The sequence below is a fragment of the Poecilia reticulata genome, chromosome 2 (assembly GCF_904066995.2).
Source record: "Poecilia reticulata chromosome 2, P_reticulata-male-v2, whole genome shotgun sequence".
NCBI classification, from domain to species: Eukaryota; Metazoa; Chordata; class Actinopteri; order Cyprinodontiformes; family Poeciliidae; genus Poecilia; species Poecilia reticulata.
The window spans coordinates 6194088-6213524 of record NC_088831.1 but is presented as its reverse complement, the minus strand read 5'-3'; the positions used below and the strand labels follow the sequence as shown (position 1 = coordinate 6213524).

Genomic DNA, 19437 nt, shown 5'->3' with positions numbered 1-19437 from the left:
CTGTTTGATGTAAGCTACGCTTACGCTGTTGAAGCCGGCACAACTTTTGGTTTTAGAAAAGACAAAAAAGTAGTAAATTGACCATATTATTTAAATATTATCGACGTAATATTTTCCCCCTGGAGCAACAGGAAGTCTTAGATCAGCAACTAATGTAAAAAAAAATTCAAATTTTCAATATTTGTAGTATCAGTAATATTAGATTTTATTCCCTATTTAATACATTAATTCAAATTACCGTCTTTAGCAGGGGTGATAATAACTGGGGGGGGGGGGGGGGTCTCCATTTAGTTTGTATAGTGTTGTTATAGATTGCTATTGCTTCCCTTAGGGATGCTTAAATCAATTGGCTCTTTTAAACCCATCAATAGCAACCGCCTGCAGGCCGTAAACTCTACTGCGCCTCAACATTTAAATCCAGACTTTCTCTGAGGATTTCTGTTGCATTTGATGCTGAAAGCTAACCTTGTTGTTTTTTTCTCCACGCTTCTGTCATCAGGTGTCAAAGTGAACCGATGAAGGTCCACGCTGATAAAAGCCTTCAGCGGCTAAAATTTAAAATTTGTCACAGTTTCAACAGGTTTTCCACTGAGATAAACTGGAACCACTTTAAAGTCTTGTTTAGATCATTTAATTAGCTCTACATTCTTAAGAGAATGAAAAATTAATAATAAATAATAAAGACTTTGCGGTATTCTGATTTAGTAATGTAATTATATTAGTTGTGTTACCACCCCCACGCCACTAGAGGCAGTAGCAACCCCGAAAAGATGCGACTAAGGAGCAGATTTAGAAGTACACCGAAAGCTACAGAACTTGGTAAAAACTGTGAGTTTTGCTGAAGTAAATAAAGACACAAGTTCAAATCCCTGCTGAGTGGAGCTCCTTCAATCAGGGCTCCTCCGCAGCTCTGATTGGCTAAGCAATGTAACGTGATCCTCTGCAGCAAGTGATGGCAAAGCGGGGCGTCATCACCTCCGCGGCAGAGGCTCCGCTGAACCCATGAGACCGACTCACCGAACCCCTGGGGTTCGGTCGAACCCAGGTTAAGAACCACTGCTTTATAAGTTTCATTTTGTGTGTTTTATTTCTCAGAAGTTTACGGTAAATTTTATTTAATTAAGCTGCTATGTTAATCGAACATATTGACATAAATTACTTTTGCTGTTTCCAATATCGTTACCATACTGTAAACAAGACATTCCCGTTTAGCGTCACTATGACTACAAATACTGTTTGACTACAAATTTGGTCTCCCGCGGGATATTTTGTACCTATAGCTAACTTACCTTTTTAATATTTTAATACTTCATTAGAAAACTGTACGGAGTATGTCCTAAAAAAAACACATGAATAACGCTGGATGCTGACCGAAGCTGTTAGGCAAAAAGCAGAATAACACCTCTTTCTGGACACTGCGTGGAAATAACTACATTTTTCTTCTTCTTATTATTATTATTATTATTATTTTATTTACCGTAAACGTCTGAGAAATAAAACACACAAAATGAAACTTCTACAGTTATGACGGATTTGTTAGAAACGTGACATCGATGTGCGCATGCGCATTGCCACAATGTTTTCACGAGACGAGCTGTCGCGTAGAGTAGACATCACGAAGGAACACGACTGCCACCGAGTGCGTTATTCGCTGGCGGTTGGGGGAGCATGTCAGAAAAGATCACAATGTGCGTGGAGTGCCGCATAGAGGACCCGCGGTGGGTTTACTCCCCACCAAAACCCGTGCCGACTTGTGAACATCAGCTAGTGGTGCCAACTGGAGCAGGCTGTCATGGAAACAGCAACGCATTCACACAAGACGGTTCATTTTGTCTTTTTTACTCCCAGAGTAACTTCCTGCTTTTGCCACATGAGTTATTTTTATCGTGTTATATAACATGCAGCTCTTGTATTCGGTGTCTTTTGTTCCAGCTTTTTTTTTTTTGGAGGGGGTGGGATTGTAGAGCAGGATGCATCTGCAGCACCTGTAGACCTCACGCAGGAAGCTGAAAACAAATTTACTTATTCAGCATCGCAAAACAGAAGAGACAGGTTTTTGTTTTTTTTCATTTTTCATCAACCTCTGGGAAGTTCTGGCAAAATTCACACATTTACTTCAATCTAAAAAAAAGAAGAAAAAATAAATAAATAACATCCACGCTCTGGTTTTTACCTTAAAACCAGAGCGTGGTTCATGCATTTGATCACTCTAGCTCAGATTATGAGGCATTCTTGAAGAGAAAAGAAAAAAAATGTTACACAGAGAGTTTTAGTAGGTGGTGCAAAATTCAGCGCTCCAACTCACTGTGAAAGATTCTCAACATGCCTGATGCAGAGGATAAAAAAGACCATTGAGTTTTGCAGCGAATGTCGTCAGCAGAACTAAGCAAGTCACTATGGGATGTCAGCCTGCTCTCTTTGTTCTTTCTTATAAAAACATGGCTGCAGCAGAGCTTCTTCTTCCCCCCCCCCCCATCTGCCTTTTTTCATATCTGACCTAAATTCTTTGTTCTCAGATCCTCTTTAATGCTTTCTTAGCTGTGAGCTTTCTCCTGGCTAAATGCAAGAGGAAAAGTGGAAACAACCTCGCTCTTCGTTTCCCTCTGCAGGATGCTTCGAGTGCTGCATCAAGTGTCTGGGCGGGGTGCCCTACGCCTCGCTGGTGGCCACCATGCTCTGCTTCTCAGGCGTGGCCCTGTTTTGCGGCTGCGGCCACGTGGCGCTGACCGGCACCCTGACCATGCTGGAGAACCACTTCTCCAGGATCACCAGTGACCATGCCACCCTCGCCGCTGTGTGAGTCTTATGCATCCTCTTCCCTCAGCTTTGGGTTTTTCCTTCTTTTAACACAAAGAATCCGATCCATAATCCTGGAGCAGAATTTTTTTTTCGTTGTCCTTCCATGGAGATCATCCCCATTTGCTGCATAGATGATCTTTGTCATAAATATTCTCAGTTCATCCATCTGATCCACTGACAATTTCCTGTTATTGTCTGATTTACACAAGTCCATCATCCTTGTGGCATTCACTTTCTGTTTAGACAATCCGCTTTGAAAAATGATGTTTCATGTACCCCAACATCCAGACCTGCATAACCAATAATAATATCAATCAGCAAAGCCTTAAAACTTGTGCTAAGCAGAAATAAACTTGACACTATCGTTTGTTTCCCGCGTCCAGGATCCAGATCTTTCAGTACGTCATCTACGGCATTGCCTCCTTTTTCTTCGTCTACGCCATCCTCCTGCTGGGCGAGGGCTTCTACACCACCAGCACCATCAAGAAGGAGCTGCAGAGCGACTTTAAGACGACCATCTGCGGACGCTGCATCACTGCCTTCGTATGTTAAAGCCAAAACATGAGACAAAGCTGCTTCCATTTTGTTCTTAAGAATACAAATTCACTATGGTGGCACAAAGATGTGGAGATGTTTCTAATTGTACACTCTTATGCTAAATTCTTGATTCACGCTTCAGCCTTCAGGGTTTCTTTGGCACAGTTTGTCCTTCCTTGTCTGATTAAGTTAATTACTGCAGATGTCCAGTTACATTAGCATGGAAGCAAAATGTGATGCATGAGTGGTTGGATGATGAGGACTTTAAGTAAATATCATGAGCCTAATTCTTCAGTGCATCACAACGTAATAATAATATCCCATCTTCTGCCTCCTCTTCCTTCCCTCGGTTCAGTTCATGTTCCTGACCTACATCTTCGCTCTGGTGTTTATCGCCATCTTCTGCTTCACGGCGATCCCGGTTTTCCTCTTCTTTAACATGTGGAACACCTGCGCCGCCATGAGATCTCCAGACTCCAACATCACGTATCCTGACTCCATCTGTGTGGACGTCAGGCAGTACGGTGAGTCGCTGAGGCTTTCATTCGCACTCTAGTTCTCTGGGAGGGTTGGTTGTTATGGGTGGTCACCCCAGGGTGGCATTTGGAGGAGGGCAGAGCTGCGAATTCAAGAGTCTTTTTATGCCTCGATTGCATCCTGACGGAGTTTTTTGTTGCTTATTTGCATGTCTTTGTCAAGATTTCAAAGGTAAAAACTGACTTTCAGGATGAAATAAAGGGGTTAAGACAATATTATTGCTCCAGCTGAGGTTTGCCCTTTTGATCTAATTAAAGATGACAGATTTTCATTACAGTTACGTAGTATCAAGTGGGCTGGAGCCAAACCCGAGGGGTAGTGGGGTTACGAAAGCATGCTTTTGAAATAAAAACAAAGGCACAATGCTTCCATTTAAGTCTGAATATCCTGCCTTTGTAGCTTTAACCTCCTAAACCTCGGCTCTCAGAACCTTGCCAACGTATTCAACTAACACAAAACCAATATCGTCAACCCATCATCTGAGAATGGAACGGCTGCAAATATGGCCGCCCTCCGATAATAACAAGGCAGTCAAGGAGAGCGATAATCAGAGAAGCAGTTAGGGAGATTTTTAATATTTCTGGAGGAGCCACTGTAGAAAGAAAGCATTGTTTGCACCATATGAAGGGCACTGCAAACATGTGCAAATCTTTTAGCCAACTTGCAAAACACAATATGTGGAGGAAGGCTAACACTGCGCATCCCCTTGATGACACTTTCTCCACAGCAAAACATGCTAGTGCTAGCCTCAAACACCCTGTTTTGGTGCAAAAAAAAAAAAAACACTTCAAACAAATGCTCTCCATCCAATTTGACTGAGCTTAAATTATTTTACAACGAACGATGGGTCAAAAGATACAATATCCAGTGGTTAAAGTTTTGAAAATCGTCAACACAGCGCCATTTTGTTTTGATCCATAAAATAGCATCTGTGAAAAGTTCAGGGGAAGGAATACTCTCCAGCAGCGCGGGATGTTAAATGCATCTCCTTTCTGAATATTGCATTCGCAGCTTCAGAGAGCGAATGCAGAACATGCACGGCTGCGTTTCTTCAAAGATGAAGAGCGACTCCCCTTGATCAAGGAGCTCAGAGAGAAGCATCTGAAGTGAAAGCCTCTGATTTTCAAACCAGCAGGATGGTAAAAAAAAAAAAACCCAAAAAAACGAAAAGAAAATAAAAAAATGCAGTTTAAATATGGAGAATAGAATCTCGTAGTGCTACGGTTCACCGTTTGATGGAACAATGTACAGTATTTGACCCACATCTGAACGACAGCTGGCCGGACTATGAAGTAGGATAAGGATATGCTTCAGAATATTAACCCAATTAGTGGGAGGCGCCAAATTATTGTGAGCAGTTGCTAAAACTGAGGAGTGATTATAGTTCTTTGTGACTGAAACAAGAAAGAGGCCAAATTACGTTGATAAATTATATTTTTCAGCCTTTATGATGAAATGAGGTGGAAATTCAATCAGAATAATGACCCATATTTTTCCAGCAGCAGCACTGTTTCCTTTAATCTTTCTCTGAGCCTCATTCATAATACTTTCAATCAGGAAAAAAAAAAAAAAAACGCTTCTTGTCGTTTGGTGACATTTCGTCTCTTTGATCCTGCAGGCGTTATTCCCTTGAACGCAACACCTGGGAAGGCTTGTGGAACCACACTGACAGATATTTGCAGCACCAGCGAGGTGAGTGGGTGATTTTTTATTTTTTTTCCACTTTTTTTTCAGTTTATTCTTGTGTAACTTGTTTAAAATCCTTCCCCTCTCAGTTCTACCTGTCCTACCACCTCTACATCGTGGCGTTGGCCGGTGCCGGAGCCACCGTCATCGCTCTGGTGAGCTGCTCTGATAACCCACCGCTCAAAATATGCACGTTGCCATGGCATGCTTATCTGTTGCCGTGGCAACCGCGCCTCTCACGTAAATGTGTTGTACTATCAGCTGAAATCCTGCCCCGCGGCTTGTTATGCGAGCGTGTGTGTGTGTGGTGTGAGCGTCTGTGTTTTACTCCACTGTGGAGGTGGACTTTTGTGTTTTGCATCCAGGGAAATGGAGATGCCAAAAAAAAAAAAAAAGTCATGAAACATCTCAACACACGTTTCACTGGGTCACCTGCTTTGCCTTTTTGTTTTTTGATCTTTTAAAGTAACAGTGTCATGAAAATGGACTGGCAGCATTAACATATTTCTTCAGCCATAAGTGGGTAATGGTTCTCACTGTGGCTGCTTAGAAATAGTTTTGTTCAGATTAGGACGTTTAATTCATAGCTATTGCTTTTATTTTCTTTTTAGATCATTTGGCCCACTTCCTGTTTATAAAATCAAGAAATTTCTTGATTTTATAGGTGCAGTAATAAGCTTTGGATGGGATTCATGGGATTAAACTAAGAAAGATGGTTAATCTTATTTAGCTCTTAATTTAAGGAGGAGGGTAATTACATTTTCACATCTACTCAGGTTGTTTTGGATAGCTTTTTTTTAGCCTAATAAATGTATTTACTGTAGTTACTAATGACACTTAACATAATTAGGGAGAACAAAAAGAGAACAAAAAGATATTTCAGTACCTTTAAGTCCAGGACGTTCTTGTTCATTTGGCTCAGACACTAAGACAAAGACACTAAGACTTTTTTTTCCCTCTGTGCTCTCAGATCCACTACCTGATGATTTTAGCGGCTAACTGGGCGTACCTGAAGACCGCCGCCTCCACGCATGACTACCAAGACATCAAGACCAAGGACGACCAGGACCTGGAGGCCGAGGCGCGCTCCAAGGACGGCCAGAACTCCTCCTCCTACTCATAAGGACAAAGCGTCCTCTCTTGCCATTGCTCATCTTCTCCCCCAAATCTTAAACCCATCCCGCAACACCTAGCGCCCGCCAACCCCAAACTCCCCCTTCCTCCTCCCCACGACAAAACAAAACCACCTCGGTCATGTTCGACAGCCCCCCGGTCTCCTGATTCTCCATCCTCTTCCGTTTACCCAGAAGCGCTTTCCGCTCCGAGGCGCCAGCGCGCTCTCACCACCGGTAGGGGAAGAGGCTGGAGGGTCGGGAGGAGAGCGGCCAGGCCCCGGACGGAGGCGGCTGATTCAGAGCGGTGAAGGCTCGCCCCGTCGGGGGTCGAGCTCAGGTACGGTACATTGGTTTTCAAAGCGCCTCCTCCTCCTCTTCCTCCCTCCCTGTGCTTTTTGGGCGGCGGCTCGTGAACGTGGCCCGGCTGTGATGGCCTCGCGCCCTGAGCCAGCACAGCCTCTCGACACATAGCTCCTAACGACAACAAAAAAAGAAAAAAAAAACAGAATAAAAATCGAAAAACAATGTTCACTGTGTGCTTCAGCCACTGGGAAGCACCACAGCAACCAAGTTCCTCTGTTTTTTGGTGTTTTATATACATATATATATATATGAATATGAATATATTGTGTGAATGTGTGTGAATGTTCTTTTTTTTTTAAATACTCTGAAAAGTATGCCAGGTATTGTTATGATCTTTAAGAGTTTGGGCTCATAGATTCTTTTCTTCTTTTAGTTTTTCTTTCCCCACCACTTTGACTTTTTATTGCTATTGCTCCGAACATTGTTGCACTATTTAAAAATAAATTAAAATGGGGGAGAATAAAGTCCCTTGAGCAAGACAAACCCTTTCTTTCCCCCCTCCATTAGTAAATCCCTAAAAGAATGAAAAACCATGTAGTATCTCAAAGGATTTCTGTGCATTCGAGTAAGTATATTTAAGCGCTACTTTTCTTATAGGATCCGTTAACAGTTTATCTGCTTCCATGTCCTGGATTAAGATTACGTTTTCTCGCTGAGAGGTCATAAATATGGAACCAGTCCTCTCATCTGGCCGTGAAAGAATGCAAGGAGGCTCGCCAAATGTCTCTTTTTAAGACCATTTGAGTTTTTTTGTTTGTTTTTTTTGTTACATTCATCACCAGCTGAAATAAAAGTCAAAGGCGGCGCCCTCCACAATTACTGGCACAAGTGGTTAAAATGTCTACGTTTAATTTTTATTATTATGTAGTATATGGTGGCAGCATCATGCAATGGGGATGCCATTTCTAGTTATTACTTTGGCTGTACATGTGGGTAAGTTTAGGCGATTTCAGGACTAATTTAGCTAATGCAAACAGGAGTCTTGGTCAAATCCCATTTGACAAAATGGGACGGTGTCCAAACTGAGGGCCGTGGATCGTTTTAGGCACTTTCTGTGATTTTTTTTTTTTGCGGTCCGCCAACTGAGAAGCAGACAGACACTTGCTTTTTGGCACTGAATTATTAAACATTAAATAAGAAATGTTAGATATAGCAAAAAAAATCATATTTTTGCCAATTGACTCTTAAAAATAGAGAATTTTTTTAGGCAAGCGTGCAAAACCCATTTTTATGTTTTTATTTTGCCCTTTTCTAGACTATTTTGTTTATGTTATGAAAATACTACATGTTCAGTTTATTATTCAGAAGGTAAATTGAATTTAAAAACTTGTTTTTGTTTTAAGTTAGTTTTTGACTGCGTGGGAAAAATGTCAGACACTTTAAAAGTAAAGTTAATTAGATTTTTTTTTTCATTTATTTTTAATAGAAACATTAGAGATAATTGTCGGGTCAGTGATTTTGCAATTTTATTTAAATTTTTTTACATCTACGCTGTGAATGAATGATGCTCAAATGGACTTTTTCTAAAGAGTTTTATTTTTTATTTCTTTACAACCATAACAAGGCTGTCTCTAAGTGTGGAGGGCGCTGCAAATCTAGGTCTTAAAAAAAAAAGACACACACCTCAGGTATCAAACCAAATCCGACTCGTGTTTTATTTCCAAAACATTCACCATTTAAACTCCGACCTGATTACTGATCTTATCCTGTGTGAACTCAACCCACCGGTTCCTCCTTTCAGGGAACTAAATTCACCTGTAAATAGCAGAATAACCCCCCCCCCCCCCAAAAAAAAAAAAAAAAAAAAAAAAAGATTGATCCACACCCCTTCCCACGCCCCCTAAACGGGGAGAACACAATCCATGTTATATTTCTGACATGCTCTTTTTTTTAATTTTTCTTTAACAAAATATATGTAAACGTACCCTTTGAGAAATGTGTTTAGCACTCGAATACTAGTTCTGCATTTGATATACTAATTGTAATGTAACATCTTCAATGATATGTCGTGAGAGGGACACAGTTCAGTCATGATTATATGATGGATTTGAGGTGATTGTGACGTATACATCTTAAAATGTGAAGAAAAAAATATGGGAATTATTATTTTTTATTATTATTATTCTCTTTATCCATTTTAGGCAGCTGGGTTCTCGTGGTTAAGTATTTTATGGAACATGTTTGTGCTTATTTTTAGCCAAATGCGTGACTAAAGTCACTTTTTTCTTTTCTTTTCTCTTTTCTCCTGTTTTTTTTTAATGCCATGCTTCTCATACAAGCCACAAAGACTGTTTTGGATGTTTACACTGAATAAAACAAGTCAGGAATTTTCATACATTAATTTTATAACCAGATGTGTTTCAATAATCATGGCCTATATTCTATATTAATCATGACCGATTAGTTAACCCTTAAAAAAAAGAAGAAAAAAGTAGACAGAAGAAATTTTTTGAATTTTGATGAGATGAAGCATGTCAGTATCGTCCATGTGCGCAGCTGTCTATTCTGTATAAAAAAAAAAAAAGGACTATATTGCCATGTGTGTTATGTTGAATAAATATCCGTGCTTTGCCGCCAGGTTGATGTAAAAGGCAAAACTTCAATTTCCTATAAGCCGATGATGCGTGTCAGGGTGTTGTTGTTTCCTCGTTATTTGCATGAAGGAGACATGACTGTGTCTTTGCAGTTTTTTCAGGTGATGTGTAGTCATTTGTACTGACAACTATGGTAGGCGGTGTTTTGCCCCCTTCCTCCCTCCCCTCTCTCCACCCCTGCTCTTTTCTAAAGAAAAACTCCATTGTACTTTGATGGCATTGTAGTCCCTGTAGGTGTTTCATTCTGGTTTTTTCTTTTTCCTTTTTTTTTTTTAAGTTTGAAATAGTTCTATGACTCCTATATGGTGATTTTTGTAACCTTCTCTAGTAAAACCGATATTTTTTATTATCGTGACGACTGTGTATTTTGCCTCTTTCTTCGATCTGTGACTTTTACTGAAAGTTTACAAAGTGAAAACAGTCGAGGGCTACAAAATGTGTCTAAGGTTCACCGCAAAAAGAAAAGCAAAAGCCCGACTTACAAGAATCTAACTATTAATTAAATATAGGGCAGCTACTTTAACTCTGTTTCACAGTGTATTCACTGGATACATCTTATAATCTGAAATTAGCGAGAGACAAAGGTAGTCAGAGGCTTCTTATTAAATTAAATAACATTTCTGATAATATATTTATGAAACCACAAATAATATTGAAAAATATATACAATGAACGTCAACTCGTTTTAATTATTGAATCCATTTTTTGTTGTTGTTTGGTATCAGGTAAGTCTTACATGGTCTTTAGTTACAGATTATTGTCACTTTTTTTTACTTAGAAATAAAAGTTACAATTTGTCAAAAAAGTTGCACATCTATGAATTTCATTATTGATTCTGATTGCATTATGCTTTACATTGTGTGCTAGCAGCAAGTATATTGTTTTTAAATTATTCTATATATTTACTAACTTCTCTGTACATACACATTTAATGTTATATTTTCAAAAGAAGAATAAACATAGTCAATATTGTAAATTTCTTTATACAAATCAGTGTAAAAAAACTTTTTACATTAAAGAATGTATGAGTTATGCAGATTCCCACATTCTACTGAGCAGATTTTAACTTTTAGCCACAAAATTATCTTTACAGAAGGAATTACTGATATTAAATGTGGCTGATTGTTATCTTTGAAAAGTAAATGGAAGTTCAGAATTTTGACTTTATCAAAAAAGTGCCTTTTTAAAATTAACTACCTTACAGACTTACTGAGTTTGTTTTATTTTTTTGTTTGCTCTTACTTGCTAAAAATGTATGCATTTATCTCGAATAGTTGTCTAATTCTATTTTTAGCTTAGACTAAAAGAATAGCTACACCTGCTGCTTTCATTTTTATTTAATAATAATTGGTATATAACAAAATTGACAGAAAACAACTCTTCCGGCGCGTTTTAGCTTAAAAAAGCAAAACGAGTCATTTGGTTTTATCGCTTTTCAAAATCTTTCCTACTGATAAATCTGTGGCTCAACTTGACCAAATCTCTCAATTACATAAATAAAATAAAGTAAAAATCTTTTGTTTAAAACTTTATCTATTAAAGCAAAAGAAAACTTACTTTTTAATCCTCGCGTTTTCTTCGTTTCCAGATGACGTCAGAGGTGACGTCATTCCGTCTAATTGCTGCCTCCTGTGACCAATCATTGTTTTTACCTGTCGATGTCCAGCGGATTTTATTTAAAATATCAAAAAAGTTACGAGGAAACACCTATTACAGTAAAACGGGGCGGGTTTTGTGACATAAAAGTCTTTAAATTGCTGAATGTTTAATTTAATGTAAGGCACGTCTGCTATATTTACCACTCTTTATTGGCTAATCTTTAGTATTAGTCACCCTTGTTAAAAGTAACCGATTGTTTTCATGGTTCCTTTTAATTCTACAATGAAGATTTACCATTTAGGTTGTGTGTGTTTCTGATAATGCAGTGATAAGGCTTTAAATCTTCCGATTTTCAACAGATTTTAACTGGGTTTGAACATGAACTTTGTAAAACAGTGGCGCAACCATGTGGACGAAAAGGGTACTGCACAAAAATAAAACGAAAATTACCTGAATTATTCTACAAATTTGTGTCAACTTCCCAGCACATTTAGAGCAAAAACTTAGGTTGTTCGGTTCATATTGGAGTATAATGTAGCTAAAACTCTCATACTTGAGAGATATGAAAGTTGTTTGCTTTATATTGGGCTATAATGTATCCAAAAAATCTCATACTTTAAAAGATAATTTCACTATGAGTTATTCAGAAATGAGAGCTCTGGGGTTCTATGCAGTTTTTTTTTTACCCCAATACAAAACAAGAATGATTATTTTAGGAGAGAATAAAACTAAATCCAGTGGGTGTGCAAGAGTTAACGTCAATCCGAGCACTACTTCTGCAATATGAGCACAAAATAATCTCAACTTCTGTTTTTGTAGGCATCAACATATTTTAATCACAGTTTTTTTTTTTGGTCTTTATTGCTTCCCTGATACAAACAAAACAGATAACCTCAGTATATGTGAACCAAACGTAGTGTAGTTTTGATTGTTGAGCTAAAACTTGACATTAAAATGTTGATCCAGGTTTAAGCATAAATAGTAGCATGCAGAACTGTACAGTAGCATCAGTGAAAAGGCCCAACCAAAATCCCCGAAGTCCCTCAGATTAACAGCAGCTGGGCTCAGGGCGAGGCTTCTTCTGCAGGTTCACTGTGTCGGTCTGAATCAGGTGATCGTCTCCATCTTCAGATGACAGAATGCGACGCACCGCCTCCTCAAAGGCCGACGCTACGTTTGTCGCGTCTTTGGCGCTCGTTTCGAAGTACGGGTGCCCTCCGTTTTCCCGGCACCACTTGCGGGCTTCCTCCCCAGACACCTGGCGCTCGGGGACGTCCAGTTTGTTGCCCAGCACCACGAACGGGAAGCTGTCGGGGTCCTTGACGTCGGCGTAGTAGGCGAACTCCTTCTTCCAGTTGGAGAGGTTCTGGAAGCTCTGTCCGTCGTCCAGACTGAAGGTGAGGAGGCAGCAGTCGGAGCCGCGGTAGAAGGGCGTGCGGAGGCTTCGGAAGCGCTCCTGTCCCGCCGTGTCCCAGATCTGCAGGGTGACCCGCCGCCCGTCCACCTCCAGCTCTCGGTTGAGGAACTCCACGCCTATCGTGTGGAAGAGGTGCGAGTTGAACTTGTTGGTGACGTAGCGGTTCATGAGGGATGACTTGCCAACGCCGCCGTCGCCCAGGAGGATGACCTTCAGCAGAGTGGACTTGGACATCCTGGCTGCAGTGGGGTTGGACACCAAGAGGCCAGACAGGAGTTCTGAAGACACCAGAACCAGAACCAGGAGTTGGACCTGAAGGGGAACAAGGCATCCAATTACCTTCACGTACAACCTAATAGCCAAATGTTCTACTATATACAACTGTATTTCACATGAACATTTAGGACTTTATATATACAACAGTGAAGTAAGGCATTATCTAAAATGCATTAATTTAAAATAACATGTCTATTTACTTCTTTTATCATTTTACTTCAATAATTGCTTTTTTCTGTATCTTTCTGTATCAATAAGAAGATATTCCCAACTGTAAAGAAGTTTGGAAACCAAAGCAAAAGTACTCCTTAGTTTGTTCTGACTGATTTAATCTGCAAAAAAAAAAAAAAAAGCAACAAAAAAAAAACAGCTTAGTATGTTTGACCTTCAACAGAAAGTTTAGATTAGGACAAACTGCTTTCACTGTATCGTCTACCATGTTACATTAACGGCTTACATGTTTCCTTTCACTCAACCAGACCAGATAATCCTATTAACAGTCCAGATCTTACACTACGCCACACATATAAACTATGTGTAATAGGTTAGGCATGAAATAATCCGTGTGGTGCATCACATGAATGCTGATCACGAGTATTAAAAAAAAAAAAAAAACCTCAGCAGTGGGAAACTACTTCTTTCCTCTGAGCAGAACCTTTCAAGCAGAAACCTCTAAAGAAAAAAAAAAGACAGATCAGAACCGAAACATTTTACAAACGCCTGCATTAACTGTGGAAAACTAATCAAGTGGTTTTATGCAATCATTTAATTACTAAAGGTCGCTTAAGGACACAAAGACAGGATAAAAATCAATGAACAAGCTGAGGAGCAGATAACTTGTCATGATTAATTCAGTTTAAACCAGATAGAAAAAAATGTGAAAGAAAGAACTAAAATAAACATCCTTTGCCCTTTAGCATTTAAAGATTTTAATTATCACATAAAGATGCATTTAAGTCATTTAAACCAGCAGTTTTTGATCATAACAGTACAATAAGGCCATAAAACTCTAATATTATGATGGTAAAATATATACACCAAATCTAAAGTAACCCTGAAGACATTTTGAAAAACTAAATCTGTGTAAAAGGTCAAATTTGAGGTGCTAGCATAAGCTATGCTGCTTAACAAATCATTACTAAAACAGCTGGTATTTTACAAAGTGCTTTATCCAACTATATTAATGGAAAGTTGAATGGAAGGAAAAAGTGTTTTTACATGGGGTTAACAGGTCCAGTGTGAAGCTTCCAGTTGGTAATGTCTCTATATAACCCAACCAAAGAGATAAGCTGAAGGCCCATAAAGATGAAGCGTCACATGAACTGGCAGCGGAACGAATACCAGTGGGTAAATGATCTCTTTGTCTTGGAGCCTTGAAACCTGCTGCTGCTTCTGTCGTTTCCTCTAGAGACAGCAGCAGAAGCAGAAGTGTACGGCCACCCGCTCGGGAGTCATGTGCTTCTTTCAGCAGCTTCTGTGCGACATGACTGCCGTTACTAAACTGGGTGCGTGACTTTAATTAAACCCTGGTTAAACCCTCAAAATGCAACAAGTCAGGTTTCATTTTTAATCCCAGGGAAACTGCAGAGTAATGATTTACCCACCGGAGTCAAGGTTAAAGCTTAGCTTGCAGTTTCAAGAGAAGTGCCTCTGATTCGACATGTGATTGTTTTGAACTGTTTATGAGGAAGCAAGAATGCTGGTTAATGATTACACTTTAAATAACTTGGGTAAGTATTTGAGGTTGGAAATTCCTTGAAGCTTTGTTTGTTTGTTTGTTTGTTTGTTTGTTTGTTTGTTTGTTTGTTTGCACAGGTCAGCCCAAAGTTAAATGGGGCCCTATAAGTGGATGTTGATTTAAGAGCCACAAGCGCCACAATTTTTTATTCTTGCTTGAATGGTGAATTTTAAAAAAGAAAAAGATACGGTTTTATGGCTAACCAGTGAACCTGTGATGAAGTTAGCTGTAAGATTAAAACCGCAATTAGTTTATCAATTAAAAATACTTCTTTATATTTATTTTAAAATCGAGAGAGGATAAAAAAAAACATTACCAGGGCAATTTCACCACAGTATAAGCATTAATTTATTTAACAACCATTTAGAAATAATAACAAAAATAATAATAAAAATGCACAATACAATTTAAATGTTATGAAAAGTTGCCTCACTCTGAAAAGCAACTTGAAAGAAAACAAGGTCTGAAATCTGTATTACATGAAAATCTAAGTGCTCTTGGCTGCCCCCAGGTGGCCTGGCGGGACATACCCACAGACATAATTTGGTTTGCTTCAGACCGGCTGTGCGTACAGACAGTCAATTCATTTTTGTTCAAATTATGTGCTAAAATAAACTAAATCAAAACAAACAAATTATCACTTCAAAACTAACATGTTATTGCGAGGTAATATTTTTGCCACAAATAATAAAAGTAAAGAGACTGGAGTCCGTCCGACAATGGAAGCTTCGTCACGTTTACGACTTCACAGATTAAAACTTCAGGAAGTTTCCCATTTAAACAACAACACACAACATTTTCTTCCTCACTAGACGTACCTGTTCCTATGGGGGCTTATCGCAGGCTTCCAGCGGTTTGCATCCTCCCGTTTACCCCGGCAGAGCGCAGTTATCCAGCGCCGACATGGAGCTCCGTGTGTCCCCGCTGCTGTGAAGCGCAGGAGCAGCTGATGACGCTCATATGACCCTCTGATGGTCACGCCTGCCTCCTCCCTGATGCGGGAACTTAATCCGATACATGCGTGGCGTGGTTCACATTTTGTGGTGGGGGGGGAAAAAAAAAATCTATAACAGTCATTTTGTAATTTTTCACAGTTATGATAAAAGCAGAAGTAAAATTACAATAATTTAGAAGCACAAGACACTTAAGTTTACTTCCAACTAGTTATAATATAACCTCACTTTCAGAGGGTCAAACCTGCTAGATTCAAAGTAAGTAATATGAATTCTAAAAATGTAGTTTTCTTTAAGTTCACCAGAGTATTCAACATACATATATGTATTTTTTTTTCTTCACAGCTGTTAAAACAACTGCTATTCACCTTAAATGCTCCAAATGCATGAAACCAATTTCTAAAGAATAAGCATCATGTTTATCATTAAAATATATGTGTAATGATGAAATAAAGAAATCACCCAAACAGTTTTTAAATGTTAATTTTATTTATGAAGGGAGGGGAAACATTTTTTTTTTGGAGGCTCATTTGTCTGATTCATTTTTCAAAATACAAGAGAACAAATATCAACTCATAAATTTGTCCGTACTTTTAAAAACAATTATTTTTCAGTAGCTTTGCAAACATTCAGTGAAGTAATTAAAAAAAGTTTGAAATGTATTTAGGCTTTAAAGTGAGACGCAACTCGTACATCACATTAAAAGTTTGGAAAATATCAGCTGAATCACTGCAAACCAATGTAAAGTGTTAAATACTACTTTCAGTTTTCCACGTGGTGATCTTTGAAAGATTTTGGCCACCATTCCCTATTTGATGCTTCTTGGAGTAATAACACGACAAGCCAGAGTGACTAAAGGATGAAATCCTTTTTTCAACAAAATAACTTAGAGATAATTCAAAAAGTAAACAGAGATGGTGGGCAGAGTAACCATAAAAATGGCAGGAATGGCGGCACATTCTCTGACACGAGTCGGTCCTGATCGTCCTCGGGGCTCGAATATCACACGTCTCATTCACTGGACTCAGTTTGCTGCAAATGAAAGGGCAATTGTGAGAGGCCAGAAGAATTTTTTGCTTCCATTTTTGTAAGGGATTGGCACAACCATTGTGACCCAGAGACATCATTTGCATATGTTCTTGTGGCAGCATCATGATGCGGGAATGGGGAAGCTGGTAAGACATGATGGGAAAATGGGTGGAGCTAAGCACATGACAATCCGAGAAGAAAAACCTGTTGCAAAAGACTTGAGATTGGGCCGGAGGTTCCCCTTCCAGGAGAACGGTTTAGATCACACGTTAGAATGGCCCAGTCAAAGTCCAGACTCAAGGAAGTATTGACAAAAAAGTCTTCCACTTTAAAATCATGTCAAATCAAATCACAACAAAAATACACTTAAGTATGTGGAATAAAGTAGATTATTTGGCTCTCTACCCAGGGCGTGCTGGACAATGGGATGTCACACAGCCAAATAAAAAATGATGTCATAACTTTTTGTAGATCGATACTGCTGTTTGAAAGTTTTCACAAAAATATGGTAAAAATATATATTTTTAACTAGTCATATAGTAATATACGAAAAATATTTCCTTGTTCATGTTTCTGATAAGTTACATAATCAGTTACTTTGGGCGCCATTCATAGAAGAATTTGACAAAATATGGAAAGTTCAAAGATGCATGAAGATTTCCTCGAGGCGTTTTAATTCACAAAGCTTACCAGGAAGCTGTTAGCAATAGCAGCCACTGTTCAGTATCTAAACCACTGATGGGCTATTAGGCCTGGAAGAGGCAGGAAATGAATCAGTAAGGAGGATATGATGACTGACTCTGTCTTGATTCCAGTTAGCAGTGACTCTGCTTTAGCAAAGATGAAGCAGCACTTTTTGGACTTTTAAACAAGCAGGCAACCTTGTTAAAACTTTATGCAGAAGTTAAAAGAAAAACAACTGATTTCTGCTTTCATGAACTTCCTCACCATATCATCACTAGATAGTCAGCGTGGCTTTTTGGATTCAGAGGCACACCCAGCCGCTGTGGTACCACTGCTGGCCACACCCACCGCAGGTAACGAAGGTCATCGCGTCCTCGTCAGGGCCGCCACGCCTCACCCACGCGGGCAAAAACAGGGCACCTCTGGACACTTGTGTCACCCTGCAGTCCGATCCTCCGCATCGTTTGCAGCGGACCTTCTGCGTCGGTGTACCCTCCAACCCTTGGGGAAGCTGCCTCTCGCTCACACCCCGGGATGAGTACTCCTCCCGAAGCTGGCGTAGCTCAGCATTGGCCATCTCCTCCGCAGACATTCGGGCAAAGGACTCTGGCGCCAGTGAGCTGCTCAGGAGACCCTGGCGTAGATGACCGTTTTTGGGATTCCTCAGGTTGGCCACCTTGCTCCTCACGCAGGCTTTGTATTTGAGGTGGTTGGCTTTGTGGAGACAGTGGATGTGCCGCTCAATGCTTTCCGCCAGCTCTGCTGCCTTGTCTCCATCGGGAGGTTCCGGGTGGAGGAGGGCAGCCAGCAGGAGCTGAACACATTTGTTTCTCACTGAGTCAGAAGAGGGAGACGTTGTCTCGCCTGTGGGAGTCTCACATTCCTGTCCTGATGCTCTCCCCTCCTTATTTCCACCTGTTTGTGCTGAATCTTTGGAAACTCCCCCATCCTCTGTTAGTCCTGAGGAAACAGCACGGGAGTTTGCCGAGTTTCCCCGCCTTTCACTACCGTACTGTCTCTTCCACCTTGACAGCAGACTCCTCGCCATTTTCCTCACGCTGCTCTCCCTGCAGGTTTTCAGGAGTTTATAAAGCACTTTGACTATGTCCGTCATTTCCAGCTGCTCTGGAGATATATCACGTTTATCAAGTTCCCCAAGCAGAGTTGAGATGCTCTCAAAGCTTTGCTCTGCAGCTAACTTCTCTAGCTGAAGAGCACAGTGGATCACTTCTTTTGTTTCCATTGCGTCTGTAGACACATGAAACTGAGAATGAAACAATACAAACGTTACATAGCAGCTCATCTCAACAGATCAGGCAGTAATATCTGTACAAAACCACAAATACTACATGTGGGGTTCCTCAAGGCTCCGTTCTCGCCTCCCCCTAACTATGATTAAAGACGATCACAACATCTCTTCACATTTGTGCCAGGATGTAAAAAGTATCCAAAATATAATAAAATTAACCATCATCCTACAAGGTGTTGCCACCATTTTGGCTTTTCCTGTCAAAACAGGATACAGAGAAACTGGCGGATGCTGTTATTTTCAGTAGGTTGGATTTGTTGTCGCGGTGTCTTTATAGGTGTTTGTAAAAATTAGACCGAAATGCTGCTGCCAGAGTCCCAACACCAACCAGGAAAATGGATCACATCCACCTTGAACGCCTTCCTGTTTACACGCGTTGAGATCTTAAACTTTCAGTTTATCTGAAAAGCACAGCAAAGAAATGCGGTTTTTTTTTTTACATTTACATTTTAATACTGTCTTTATTCAGCTAAAGCGTACATTTGACTATTACCTACTGAAGTTATTTATTCTCTATAATGTAATTCTATTGAATTGACTTCTCTTATTTAGAGGTAAACATTGAATTCAGGAATGTATAACTAGTGCTACACAAATATTGCGTTTTAAAATCTAGAAACAAAAACTATAAATCTCTTTGGAGGCATTTCTATGTTTTCTTTATACACTGACTAACAAATGTTTCGGTTATATTACCTGGCTTTCTTCATGGTTTGCTGCTTTTTCCTGTGAACCGTATTCCAGAAAACGTCTGTATGGGAGCAGCCATGTTGTGTCTGGAAAAACAAAACCCCAAAACAT

The 19437-nt window shown here is 39.7% G+C and overlaps 3 protein-coding genes across 14 annotated transcripts in view; 1 reads left to right on the top strand and 2 right to left on the bottom strand.

Annotated features, from left to right (window-relative positions):
• The window catches only part of LOC103474773 (neuronal membrane glycoprotein M6-b-like), a 41366-nt gene extending 31380 nt beyond the window's left edge, over positions 1 to 9986 (top strand). For 2 of the 4 annotated variants that reach the window (XM_008426001.3, XM_008425993.3), the window contains exons 2-7: positions 2610 to 2796; positions 3183 to 3342; positions 3692 to 3860; positions 5492 to 5565; positions 5649 to 5714; positions 6530 to 9986. In XM_008426001.3, the coding sequence (XP_008424223.1) occupies positions 2610 to 2796; positions 3183 to 3342; positions 3692 to 3860; positions 5492 to 5565; positions 5649 to 5714; positions 6530 to 6682 (809 nt within the window). In that variant the 3' untranslated portion in view covers positions 6683 to 9986. Of the gene's footprint in view, positions 1 to 959; positions 1046 to 1569; positions 1823 to 2609; positions 2797 to 3182; positions 3343 to 3691; positions 3861 to 5491; positions 5566 to 5648; positions 5715 to 6529 lie in introns of those variants that run through there. The other 2 variants (XM_081616044.1, XM_081616038.1) reach the window with 2 other exon arrangements.
• Positions 8648 to 15726, bottom strand: LOC103474752 (ras-related protein Rab-9A-like). Of its 2 annotated transcripts, XM_081616089.1 has the most exons (3): positions 15480 to 15726; positions 13540 to 13595; positions 8648 to 12959 (listed from the first exon to the last, which is right to left on the bottom strand). In XM_081616089.1, the coding sequence occupies exon 3, from the start codon at positions 12879 to 12881 to the stop codon at positions 12279 to 12281; it is 603 nt and encodes a 200-aa protein (XP_081472215.1). In that variant the 5' UTR covers positions 12882 to 12959; positions 13540 to 13595; positions 15480 to 15726; the 3' UTR covers positions 8648 to 12278. The 2 variants fall into 2 exon arrangements, with proteins under 2 accessions (XP_081472215.1, XP_008424168.1); XM_008425946.3 differs by lacking the exon at positions 13540 to 13595 and having other exon boundaries at positions 15480 to 15709.
• Positions 15727 to 16079: 353 nt separating this feature from the next.
• The window catches only part of tceanc (transcription elongation factor A N-terminal and central domain containing), a 31868-nt gene continuing 28510 nt past the window's right edge, over positions 16080 to 19437 (bottom strand). For 3 of the 8 annotated variants that reach the window (XM_008425884.3, XM_008425898.3, XM_008425888.3), the window contains exons 2-3: positions 19333 to 19412; positions 16080 to 18591 (exon numbers count right to left, since the gene is read on the bottom strand). In XM_008425884.3, the coding sequence (XP_008424106.2) occupies positions 17629 to 18570 (942 nt within the window). In that variant the 5' untranslated portion in view covers positions 18571 to 18591; positions 19333 to 19412 and the 3' untranslated portion in view covers positions 16080 to 17628. Of the gene's footprint in view, positions 18592 to 18964; positions 19038 to 19332; positions 19413 to 19437 lie in introns of all 8 variants that reach the window. The other 5 variants (XM_081616069.1, XM_081616064.1, XM_081616063.1 and 2 more) reach the window with 4 other exon arrangements.